Source organism: Loxodonta africana, chromosome 19 (assembly GCF_030014295.1).
Source record: "Loxodonta africana isolate mLoxAfr1 chromosome 19, mLoxAfr1.hap2, whole genome shotgun sequence".
Classification (NCBI taxonomy): Eukaryota; Metazoa; Chordata; class Mammalia; order Proboscidea; family Elephantidae; genus Loxodonta; species Loxodonta africana.
Window position 1 is genome coordinate 49015224 of NC_087360.1, and position 12877 is coordinate 49028100.

The 12877-nt window shown below is 43.2% G+C and overlaps 1 protein-coding gene across 1 annotated transcript; it reads left to right on the top strand.

Moving 5' to 3' along the window:
• Positions 1 to 2262: 2262 nt before the first annotated feature.
• On the top strand, positions 2263 to 6937 carry NEFL (neurofilament light chain). The gene is made up of 4 exons (XM_023550950.2): positions 2263 to 3309; positions 4318 to 4442; positions 4865 to 5184; positions 5929 to 6937. The coding sequence occupies exons 1-4, from the start codon at positions 2263 to 2265 to the stop codon at positions 6072 to 6074; spliced, it is 1638 nt and encodes a 545-aa protein (XP_023406718.2). The 3' UTR covers positions 6075 to 6937.
• The last annotated feature ends 5940 nt before the right edge of the window (positions 6938 to 12877 follow it).

Genomic DNA, 12877 nt, shown 5'->3' on the forward strand with positions numbered 1-12877 from the left:
AGGACCTTGGTTGTGGGGGAGGTAGGCTCACAAACAGTGAGTGTGAAGCAACGTGGCTGATATGGAGCAGGTTTTCGTGTTTTTAAATGGAAACAATCCGTTCTGCCACTTTCCTTTCACATACAGGTAATTGAGAGCAGACAAAAATAGGATTTATCCCGGTTCTCTCTCTCTCTCCTTAGAGAAGCCTTTCCCAACGCTGAATCACTGATGAATGAGAAGCCCAAGAACATGTAGACTATAAAAAGTCATGAGGTCAAGTGCCCTACAGTGACTTCAAGAAAAAAAGAGGCAGCTCGTATTCGGGACAGCCTAATTTTTTTAATGGCTAGAGGCTTAAAATCCTAGAATGTGGGAGCTTGGTGGGGCCTCTGAAATAACTGAGTCTTAATAGATCGAAACTACCAATGTTAATATATCTGAATTTGCATTATTTCAGACGGTAGAGTTTGTTTAAAAGCCCTCTGAAGGTTCTCAGCTGTCATTATTCCTTCTACCTTGAAGAGGGCGGGGCATCAGAATCACTGGTTTTTAGAGTTGGAAAGGATCTCAGGGCTTAAGCCTCACCCCACCTCCTGTCGGGGAGAGGGGTAGAATTCCTCGGGAATCAAGTGCAGTACAGGCTCAGTACACACTCAGAGTACTTCACCCTCTGAGCCACACAGGGAAAAGGATACCGGCTTCTCTACGCCAGCTCTTCAACAATTTGAAAACAGCTATCATATTTCCCCTTCGTTTTACCCCTTAAAAAAAGGAATCAGTAAATTGTCCTTCAAATGCTCTGTTGTGCACATAAAACAAAAACGAAGTGCTGGCTTAGAAAATCTCAGGTCTCTTATGTAAATCCCTGCAATTCTTCCATTAAACTGGAGGGACTGCCTAAAAAAAAAAAAAAAAAAAAAAGGCAGGAAAATGCTCTGCAAACCGCAGGGCTGTGCTAATGTACATCAGGGCATGCACACTTTGTTTTAGGTATTTGGATGCTTCCTAAAGGAAATCCACGGATTTCTGACTGCATCGTTTATCTACTTATTGTAGCGAATGGGGGCGGGAGGGGAGGAAGAACCACGCGGCTACTCCCTTCCCACCAGACGAGGCGTCTCTGAGTGAGCTCTCCCTGGAGACCGCTCTGGGCGCTCGGGCGGGCTGCAGCAGATTCCCCCTGAAAATCGGCAACCTTCGAGGCTTGTCTAAATCATCAGGTTGGGTGCTACACAGCGTGCGAAAGGCGAAAGCGGGCTTTACTGTGATGGAGGTGGTGGTGTCAAACAGGAGTTTAGTTCCGTGAAGAAGACAGGCATAGTGACAGCCTAAAGCTCCCTGCTGCAGAGCGCGCTACTGCCTCTGCAAGGTGGTCTTCTCCATTAATTTCCAACTCATTCCCAGCGCTCATCCACCTACATACACGCTAAAAGCACCCGAGGCTTCAAAAGCTAAGAATGCAATAAGAAAATCTAGAAACACCAACAGGTTGGTTAACTGCGCTAAGAGTTTAAAAATGATCGAATGAACACCTCAGTGCGGCAGTTTCACGTATGGGGTTAGGGATTTTATTCATGTGTGGAGAAGCAGCGCATTAAAGAAAAACTAACCAGGAAAAAGGGAGATGGATTAAAGAAAGTGCCAGAAAAATCTACAAAGACATTTAAAACTTAACTCCATAAATGCCACATACATGTCATTTTTATTTCAAATGCCCAGGCGGCGCTGCACCCTCACCAGAAACACCAATGGGGGATGATTAAGGAGGTCCCTGGTGAAGAAGGGGCGAGTTGCGGAGAAGGGTGTCTCCGCAGTACCGGGATATGAGAAAACTAAGCTGGCAGTAGGAAGTGAGAACGGGTTACTGGGGACACTTAAGCATTCGACTGATTGGGGGTCAAGGAGTAAGTAGGATGGAAAAGTTGAGAAAGGAAATGAGCGAGGGGGTACAGGGTGTTGGAGAAAACAGAAGGCCTCAGAGAAAAGTGGAAAGGACAAGAGAGCCGCAGCTCCCCAGCTGCCTATCACTCGCCCCCGCCTTTCCTTTTGCGCAGAATCCTCCCCTTGGCTGCAGCAGCGCGCTGCCCCCACTGGCCGAAAGCGCTGTGATCGATCGCAGGCTGCGTCAGAGCCAGAAAGCTCTCCGGGTATATATAGGGGTGGCAGGACGGCGCCGAGCCGCACACAGCCATCCATCCTCTCCTCTCCTGTCTCCCCGCGTCCTTCCTTCTTTCTAGGCCCTCATCTCTGCCGCCAGCCAGAGGGCCGCCGGCCGCCACCATGAGTTCTTTCACCTACGAGCCGTACTACTCAACCTCTTACAAGAGGCGGTATGTGGAGACGCCCCGGGTGCACATCTCCAGCGTGCGCAGCGGCTACAGCACCGCGCGCTCCGCTTACTCCAGCTACTCCGCGCCGGTGTCCTCCTCGCTGTCCGTGCGCCGCAGTTACTCGTCCAGCTCCAGCTCCTTGATGCCCAGCCTGGAGAGCCTCGACCTGAGCCAGGTAGCCGCCATCAGCAACGACCTGAAGTCGATCCGGACACAGGAGAAGGCACAGCTGCAGGACCTCAACGACCGCTTCGCCAGCTTCATCGAGCGCGTGCACGAGCTGGAGCAGCAGAACAAGGTCCTGGAAGCCGAGCTGCTGGTGCTGCGCCAGAAGCACTCCGAGCCCTCCCGCTTCCGGGCGCTGTACGAGCAAGAGATCCGCGACCTGCGCCTAGCGGCGGAAGACGCCACCAACGAGAAGCAGGCCCTCCAGGGTGAGCGCGAAGGGCTGGAGGAGACTCTGCGCAACCTGCAGGCGCGCTATGAAGAGGAGATGTTGAGCCGCGAGGACGCGGAGGGCCGGCTGATGGAGGCGCGCAAAGGCGCCGACGAGGCGGCTCTCGCCCGCGCAGAGCTCGAAAAGCGCATCGACAGCCTGATGGACGAAATCTCTTTCCTGAAGAAAGTGCACGAAGAGGAGATCGCTGAGCTGCAGGCTCAGATCCAGTACGCGCAGATCTCCGTGGAGATGGACGTGTCCACCAAGCCCGACCTCTCTGCAGCGCTCAAGGACATCCGCGCACAGTACGAGAAGCTGGCCGCCAAGAACATGCAGAATGCCGAAGAGTGGTTCAAGAGTCGCTTCACCGTGCTGACCGAGAGCGCCGCGAAGAATACCGACGCCGTGCGCGCCGCCAAGGACGAGGTGTCCGAGAGCCGCCGCCTGCTCAAGGCCAAGACCCTGGAGATCGAAGCATGCCGGGGCATGAACGAAGCGCTGGAGAAGCAGCTGCAGGAGCTGGAGGACAAACAGAACGCTGACATTAGTGCTATGCAGGTACTGGCACCATTCAAAACACAGTGGGGCTTTTACGGAAAGGAGGGGAGGGGGTTAGGGGCTTGACCGGGAAGTGGAGACCAGAGCGAGACATCTGCCTCCAGCTTATTAGGGGGTAGGACTTGGCTCCTTAGAAACTCTGTGGTAGGGGTGGAGCACTTGAAGGGCGAGGGTAGGGGGCGCTACTGCGGTTTGGGAAGGTTTGCTGTGCGGTTGGGTCTGTGTTCTGCATCAAAGCTACCCAGCACTGCAAGGTGGTTGGGTGGGGGTGGGGGAGAGGTGGGAGTTGGGCGTTGCCTCTGGCTTGCAGCAGCATCCAAACTCTGTAAGTTGCTTTGCAGCCCTTATGGGAAGATATAATTAATAAAAACAGGGAATAGCTGTCATTAGTTCTGAAGGGTAACTGTGACCAACAAGCTTCATGGCTTATTTTACCAGCCCCTCCCTTTCCTTAGCAGGTAGGCAGGAATACAGTCAGAATTGTAGCAGGTGATTAGCTAATGATGTTCACAGTAAACCATTTCTTTTTTAAGGATCTATATCTTCTGGGGGCAAGGGAAGATGATATAGATAAATAAAAATATTTTAGAGCAAATAAATTGTTTCATAAAACACTTAGAAAAATTTTATTTATCTATTATTTTATGAAGAAATGGATTCATTTTCTTCCGTGTGACCTGGATAAAGGAGAGTGAATCAGTGCTCAGTGGATGAGAAACCAAGTTTCTCTAACAGCTTAGTTTCCTTGTAGGCATTTTATGATGATTATCAGAATGTATTAATTAAAAAACAAAAACAAAATAAAAAAAGGGAATTTTTTTTTTGTTTCATCCTTTATGAAACTGGCTAATTTAGGCAAAGAAAGAAAGATTTAAAAAGGGAAACGACAGGTGTCTTAGGGGAGATTCTATCTAAGGTGTACACTTTGATTTTAATTGAAAACTAGGCCTTTGCAGTAAGGGTTTATGCTTGGACTGAGGTATTTTCTTTTTTTTGGTCTGTCAACAGGACACAATCAACAAATTAGAAAATGAACTGAGAACCACGAAGAGTGAAATGGCACGATACCTGAAAGAATACCAGGATCTCCTCAACGTGAAGATGGCTTTGGATATTGAGATTGCAGCTTACAGGTAACAATAAAGGGGCAAAAATGGCAGCCATTGAACCTTAGAAAGAAAAGCTGTGTAAAAAAAAAAAAGTTAAACTAGAAGCCTTCAAGAATAGTCCTTATTGTTGAAGTCATTATTAATTATTCATTTTTTTCTTTTGAGAAGGTATTCATACCAGTATATAACAATTTAACCCTGTAATAATGAGTCCAATTCTTAGTTTTACATTACATTTTAAATCTGATGTAAGGTAGATTTTTCCCTGGTCTCAGTCACAAAATTTCCAGTTATTAACTTTTGGTGACTCCCAACCCTGCACTAGCTTGCCCTTGACCTTCGGGGTGGCATTAGGGCAAAGTGATGAGTGGTGGGCTCAGAGAAAGTCATTAAAAACACTCCCTGTGTTCATGATTTTTAACCCCACTTTCCACCCACCTTCCCAGGAAACTCTTGGAAGGTGAGGAGACCCGGCTCAGTTTCACCAGCGTGGGAAGCATAACCAGTGGCTATACCCAGAGTTCCCAGGTCTTCGGCCGATCTGCCTACGGTGGTTTACAGACCAGTTCCTACCTGATGTCTGCCCGCTCCTTCCCAACTTACTACACCAGCCATGTCCAGGAAGAGCAGATCGAGGTGGAGGAGACCATTGAGGCAGCTAAAGCTGAGGAGGCCAAGGATGAACCCCGTTCTGAAGGAGAAGCTGAAGAGGAGGAGAAGGAGAAGGAAGAGGCTGAGCAAGAGGAGGGAGCAGAAGAGGAAGAAGGTATGATAAAAAGCAAACTCCTAGAGCTTCCAGTGTAAGCTTCCAGTACATGTTTGTTAGGAGATAAAGAAAGAACACATTGCTTATGCCAAAGGAGCTTTGTTCATATATAAATTTAGAATCTTAAATAATAAATTTCTCCATTTATTCAATAAACCTCTAGTAAGCACCTTCTGGAAACCCTGGTGGCATAGTGGTTAAGAGCTACGACTGCTAACCAAAAGGTCAGCAGTTTGAATCCACTATGTGCTCCTTGGAAACCCTATGGGGCAGCTCTACTCTGTCCTATAGGGTCAATATGAGTCGGAATCGACTTGATGGCAACAAGTTTGGTTTGGGGTTTTTTAAGCATCTCCTGTGAGTGAGGTGATTTGTCAAATTGGCTGTCCTCCTAGAGATACCTGCCTTTTTATTCCTATTAAATCTCATTTTTAAATACATTCATTTAACTCAGCAGTGTCCTAAAGAACAGAGGTGAATTACTGAACGTGTAATAAAAGAAACACTGAGGTTATGTCTTAGAGAAGAGTAGGCTTTTCAAAACCTAGGAGTAATTTCCTTTATTTAAATGTGTTCAGTGGCAAATGATTCATCCTAAGCACTGTGAGTTATTTGTGTGTTCGCAGAGCGGCGCTCAGAGGTTTCTGGTAAGCATTCTGACATTTGAGTTACCACACAAAGCCTAACAGAAACAATTTCACTGGGCTCACCCTGCATTTGAATTTTATAAATTTTATTTTAAAGCTGCCAAGGAAGAATCTGAAGAAGCAAAGGAGGAAGGAGAAGAAGGAGGTGAAGGCAAAGAAGGAGAAGAAACCAAAGAAGCTGAAGAGGAAGAGAAAAAAGATGAAGGTGCAGAGGAGGAGCAAGCAACCAAGAAGAAAGATTGAGCCCTGAGTCCCCCTTTCCTTAATTATTTCAGGAATAATTCTCCCGAAGTCTGGTCAACCCCATCACCAACCAATCAGTTGAGTTCCAGATACTATATGAATTAAGAAGTCAATATATGTATAATTCTGAGATGACTTAGGTTGGACATTCAATGTTGTGCTATGAATCTTCTCCTTATGCTGAGTATCCGTTTGCTTGCAGAGTGGCTTCCTGGCTTGCTGTCAGCTTGTGCATGGTACACGCTTCTGAGTTCAGGATCTATGGCAATGTGAATAATTCAGATGTTTACAATAAACAACATGAACAAATGAATTCACTAATGTTAATGTTAAACTTCATGGAAAAAATCGTCCTTTGAACCATTGGTGGTTAGAAATTTAAGACCTCGAGTTATGTGCAATAAATAGTAAATAAAGTTACACTGAATGACATATCATTTCTTGCTGTGGTTGTTGACTTAATTAAAATATCTTAAAGAGGGTACCAATGTAAGCCATATACAAGTGGACTGTTGTCCTATAAATAGTTTTTGTTAAGTCCTAATTTTAACAATTACACTGCATTTTTTTTTTTCTTAATTGGTAACCTTGAGGGATACAGTTAGGTCATGACCATGAACTCTCTCCCCTCCCAAATTTTACTGGTGGTAAACCTGAGTAAAGGAGAGAGTCTCTGGATTTTTTTTCTTTTATAAAGGGTGAATATTTTGCCCCATAAAAATGTACAATACTAGGTTGGGGGATGGCTTTCTTAGAGGAAATTCTGAAATTCTGTGACAAATACACCCTTCATGGTAAGCAGGTAATTTAACACAGCCTAGGTATGTAATAATGAATGCAATATGAATAAAATATGAATCCCACGCACTCATCACTATAAATAAATTTTCAAAATTATTTAAATATCATGGGCAGAAATTGAAACCTGAGCACATGATATAATCAGAAGGAATAACATTTTATTAATGTACACTTTTGGGAGAAGAGAATAAGAAGATCAAAGGTTATTTGCCACTGCAAACATGTTGCCTGCCATCCTGAGCTCATGATTCAGTGTGTTGTTAGCTTAATTCTATTGCCTCAAGTGTACAGCAGTTATTGCCACAATTTTTTAACCTTTTAAAAACTACAGATGCATGGTAATAAGATTATTGTCAGTCACTTATGGGGGAAGATTATATACTTGTATGCCACATTGTTATTGTTCTGCATGTATTTATTGGGAAATATTCAGATTCCAATGATAGCTCTAACTGGTTGGATATTGCATCAAAAACATACGCGTCATCCCTGTCCACTGTTCGGAAGCTCTTGCACTTGGATTTGATGTGGAAAGTAGGTGAAATTACTGTCTGCTGCCCTGCTTCTGTTCTCAAACAATTGCTTTGTCAGCCAATTTTTTTCGAAATTTGTTCTTTAGGCAACCTTTAAAGGTCATGAATTTAATCTGGAAGCAAAGTGGTCTTCATTTAAAGTCAACTGATTTGTTCATGTTCCTGATTTCTAGTTAAAAATATGTTATCAGGCAAATAAGTAAAATATTTATTTATATATCATGATGATATGAAATTGAAGTGTGAAGGCTGTCAGTTACAGACTTTTGTAAAGACCAGATGTCCCCTCAGAAATCAAGCTTTTCACATTTGTGTTCTTTAGACATAGGATTGGTGCACATGGTAAATCTCAGATGAATGCAAATGGAGGTAAAAAACAATTTTAATGGAATGAAAACAGCTGGTTGGTTTAAGAATTGCTTGATTAAAGCAAGAACATTGTACCATATTCTACTCTGTGTGCCATAATAAAATACTGAAAAAGCCAAACTTAAGTGGATTTGAAATCTTTAAGAAAAAAGAAAACTCCCCCAAATTTGGTACTTTGGCCAGTGCCCTTCATCCCTCTACCACTCTCCCTTCTACCTCCAGCCCCCATCAGGCCCATCTCCCAAGTCCCTGTCAAAACTGCAGCCCTAACCCTCTTCTAGTATTCCCTCTCCTAGAGAATGGGACCATTGCTCAGTCATCCAATTCTGTAACCAGGCACCTGAGCATGACATTGTATCACCCCTTTCCTTGCCCCAACTCCTCTAATCTATCACCAGGTCCTATTGAAATTACTGCCTGTTGTTGCTGTTAGGTGCCTTTGAGTCGGTTCTGACTCATAGCAACCCTATATACAAGAGAATGAAACACTCTCCAATCCCACACCATTCTCGCAATCATTATGCTTGAGCCCATTGTTGCAGCCACTATGTCAATTCATCTTGTTGAAGGTTTTCCCTTTTTTTTTTTTTTTGCTGACCGTCTACTTTAGTGAGCATGATGTCCTTCTCCAGGGACTGATTCCTCCTGATACCATGTCCAAAGTATATGAGACATAATCTCACCATCTTTGTTTCTAAGCAACACTCTGGTTGTACTTCTTCCAAGACTGATTTGTTCTTCCTTTTGGCAGTCCATGGTATATTGATTATTCTTTGCCAATAGCACAATTCAAAGGCATCGATTCTTCTTTAGTCTTCCTAATTCATTGTCCAGCTTTCACATGCATATGAGGCAATTGAAAACACCATGCCTAAGGAAAAAAAAAAAAAATTTTTTTTTTTTTTTAAGGTCAGGCCACCTCAGTCTTCAAGGTGACATCTTTGCTTTTTAACACTTTAAAGAGGTCTTTTCAGCAGATTTGTCCAATGCAATGCGTCGTTTGACTTCTGGATTGCTGCTTCCATGGTTGTTGATTTTGGATCCAAGTAAAATGAAATCCTTGACTACTTTAATCTTTTCTCCGTTTATCATGATGTTGCTTATTGGTCCAGTTGTGAGGATTTTTGTTTTCTTTATGTTGAGGTGTAATCCATACTGAAGGCTGTGGTCTTTGATCAGTAAGTGCTTCAAGTCCTCTTCACTTTCAGCAAGCAAGGTTGTGTCATCTGCATATCAGTCTTCCTCCAGTCCTGATGCTACATTCTTCTTATATAGTCCAGTTTCTCAGATTATTTGTTCAGCATACAGAGTGAATAGGTATGGTGAAAGAACACAACCCCGACACACACCTTTCCTGACTTTAAATCACGCAGTAGCCCCATGTTCTATTCGAACAACTGCCTCTCGGTCTATATACAGGTTCCTTAGGAGCACAATTAAATGTTCTGAAATCCCCGTTCTTTGCAATGCTACCCATAATTTATTATGACCCAAATAGTCAAATGCCTTTGCATAGTCAATAAAACACACGTAAACATCTTTCTGGTATTCCCTGCTTTCAGCCAGGGTCATCTGACATCTGTAGAGACATCCCTGGTTCCATGTCCTCTTCTGAATCTGGCTTGGATTTCTGGCAGTTCCCTGTTGATATACTGCTTGCAGCCGATTTTGAGTGATCTTCAGCAAAATTTTACCTGAATATGATATTAATGATATTGTTCAATAATATCCACATTCAGTTGGATCACCATTCCTGGAAACAGGAATAAATACGGATCTTTTCCAATTGGTTGGCCAGGTAGCTGTCTTCCAAATTTCTTGGCATAGACAAATGAGCACTTCTAGTGCTGCATCTGTTTGTTGAAACATCTCAATTGATATTCCATCAATTCCTGGAGCCTTGTTTTTCACCCATGCCTTCAGTGCAGCTTGGACTTCTCCCTTCAGTACCATTAGCAGCGACGAGTTGCTGAGCCCACATAGTGCCTCAGCTCTGATTCCTTGGCGCCATTCTTTAGTGAGAATGCAGCGGGGCTGATGGTAGTTTCCTGAGACACGGCAGATTCAGCAAAAGAAGGCAAGCAAAGTGGTGCACCCCGACCCTGTGGCATGCCTACAACGGGGCTGGCAGCAGAGTTTAGGAAACAGCTGCTTCAGTGAAAAAAGGCAAATGAAGTGCCTGCACCCCAACCCCCTGGTGTTACAGCCACAGGTCTGGCGGTGGGGTTTAGGACAAAGCTGCTTCAGCTAAAGAAAGCAAGTCAGGATGCAGCCCTAAACCCCTGGGGCAATCTCGGCGCAGACCCAGCCAGGGCACATAGGCTACACACGCCTCTGGAATCCGAGATGAAACAGCGCTCTCAAAACAAGATAAGTGATTTTGTCTAACTTACCATGTGGATCTAATAGCTGCTTCTTCTGAAAGTACTGTTTCCTGTCTATCTGAGCTCTCCCTCCTCTACCCCAGCTGGCTTCATTAGCAGTTGAATTCCCTGGACCTGAGATAGAACTTGCCAAGCCTTCTCTGACCCATTCTCCTGGCCTGCAAGAAGGAGAAAATTAACAAATGGGGGAAAAATACTTTCCTGACTCCCCTAAACCAGAAGTCCAGAGCAGAAGTGTCTCCAGTCCAGGCATAAGTGATCCACAGACTTTGGCTTTCACCCCTACATGGAACCAGGTGGCTATTATAATGCAAAGGCAAATCTGTTAGAGGTCTGACTGTAATTGTTTCAACTGTGCAGTGAAGAGGCAGGTTTTGGAGGTCCGATACCACTCTGCCTATTAAACAGAGCCCTCACCTACCCACAGCAGGGACCTGAGGGCTGAGGCTCCATCCACACCACCTAGCCACCCATGAAAGGCGTCTGAGGATAGCGGTGCCTACGAATCTTTACAGGTATAAGCATTGGGTGCCTAAGGTACCGCTGCAGAGCCCACCCACCAGAGCACTCTAGAGAACAGAGATGCTCCTTCCTCACTGACACTTGGGGGAAGGCTGTCAGCACCATGCCCTCCTCAGACTGTGACTCCCTTCTGCTACCAGAAATCACTGCATACAACCATCACCACTACTCCTATAAGACAGTAGGTGAGAGCATGCACCACACGATAGGTAATCAACTATCAAGACACCTGAGCTGAATCTATACAAGAATAGTGAATGGACTCATAGGCTCATATACCTAGAAAAAGCTCTAACCATCTGGTAACAGGACATTAGTGCTTCAAAGTCTCCAGTAATCAAGTTAGCACACTCTAGTAGCCTCTTTGGGTATATTGAAACAAAACAAAGCAAGAAGATAGGACACAGTGAGCAAACATAAAATAAATTATTACAATAACTTATAACTTATAGATGGCTCAGAGACAGCAGCTGATATCAAATCACACGAAGAAGGAGACCATGATTGCTTCAACAAACTCCCAAAACAGAGAATCAAGAACTCTCCTGGATGAAGATGTAGTCCTGGAATTGCCAGAAGCAGAATACAAAAGATTAATATACAGAATGCTTCAAGACGTCAGGAATGACATCAGAAACAACATTAGGAGCGAGATCAGGCAATATACAGAAAAATCCAAGGAACACTCAGATAAAGCCGTTGAAGAAATTAAAAAGATTATTCAAGAACATAATGAAAAATTTAATAAGCTGCAAGAATCCATAGAGAGACAGCATTTGGAAATTCAAAAGACTAACAACAAAATTACAGAATCGGACAAATCGATGGGTGGTCAGAGGAGCAGAATTGAGGAACTGGAATGCAGAATTGGGGAAATGGAGGATAAGGCACTTGGCGCCAATATATTTGAAGAAAAATCAGATAAAAGAATTTAAACAAATGAAGAAAACCTAAGAATCACGTGGGACTCTGTCAAGAATAATAACTTGTGAGTGATTGGAATATCAGAACAGGGAGGAATAATGGAAAATACAGAGAGAATTGTTGAAGATTTGCCGGCAAAAAACTTCTGCAACATCGTGAAAGATGAAAGGATATCTATCCAAGATACTCATCGAACCCCATACAATGTAGATCCCAAAAGAAAGTCACCAAGACATATTATCATCAAACTTGCCAAAATCAAAGATAAAGAGAAAATTTTAAGAGCAGCCAGGGATAAGTGGAAAAAAAAAAAAAAGTGAAAAGTCACCTACAAATGAGAATCAATAAGAATAAGTTCAGACTACTTGGCAGAAACTATGCAGGCAAGAAGGCAATGGGATGACATATATGGAGCATTGAAGGAGAAAAATTTCCAGCCATGAATCATATATCCAGCAAAATTGTCTCTCAAATATGAAGGCGAAATTAAGTCATTTACAGAAAAACACTAGCTTAGGGAATTTGCAAAAACCAAACAAAAGCTACAAGAAATACTAAAGAGAATTCTCTGGTTAGAAAATCAATAGTATCAGATATCAGCACAACACTAGGACACAGAACAGAGCATTCAGATACCAACTCAGACAGGAAATTCACAAAAATAAAATAAGATTAAAAAAAAAACACTCAAAACAGGGAATCGGTGATGCCATCATGTAAAACATGAAAATAATCAATAAAGAGGGATTGAATAAAGCAGGCATAGCTCTTCCACATGGAGAAGAAATCAAGGTGATATAGGGAGACACAAGTTAGGTTTACACTCAGAAAAATAGGGGTAAATATTAAGGTAACCACAGAGAAGACTAACAAACCCACGCTTCAAAATAAAAACCAAGATGAACATAAAGACTCAGCAAAAATAAATTCAACTATAATGAAAAAGAGGAACACACAATTTACAAAGAGAAACTTTTCAGCACAAAAAAGTAAGTGGAAAAATGAAACTGTCAACAACACATCAAAAAAGGCATCAAAATGACAGCACTAAACTCATACCTATCCATAATTATGCTCAATGTAAACGGTCTAAATGCACCAAAAAAGAGACAGAGAGTTGCAGAATGGATTAAAAAAATATGATCCAACTATATGCTCTCTACAAGAGACACACCTTAGAGACACAAGCAAACTAAAACTCAAAAGATGGAAAAAAATATATCAAGGAAACAACAATCAGAAAAGAGCAGGAGTGGCAATATTAATTTCT

Excerpts from the sequence above, each read along its gene's own strand:
- NEFL (XM_023550950.2), top strand. The coding sequence starts at position 2,263 with ATGAGTTCTTTCACCTACGAGCCGTACTACTCAACCTCTTACAAGAGG. Across the intron at positions 3,310-4,317 it reads CTGACATTAGTGCTATGCAG|GACACAATCAACAAATTAGA; the intron begins GTACTGGCACCA and ends GTCTGTCAACAG. Across the intron at positions 5,185-5,928 it reads GGGAGCAGAAGAGGAAGAAG|CTGCCAAGGAAGAATCTGAA; the intron begins GTATGATAAAAA and ends TTTATTTTAAAG.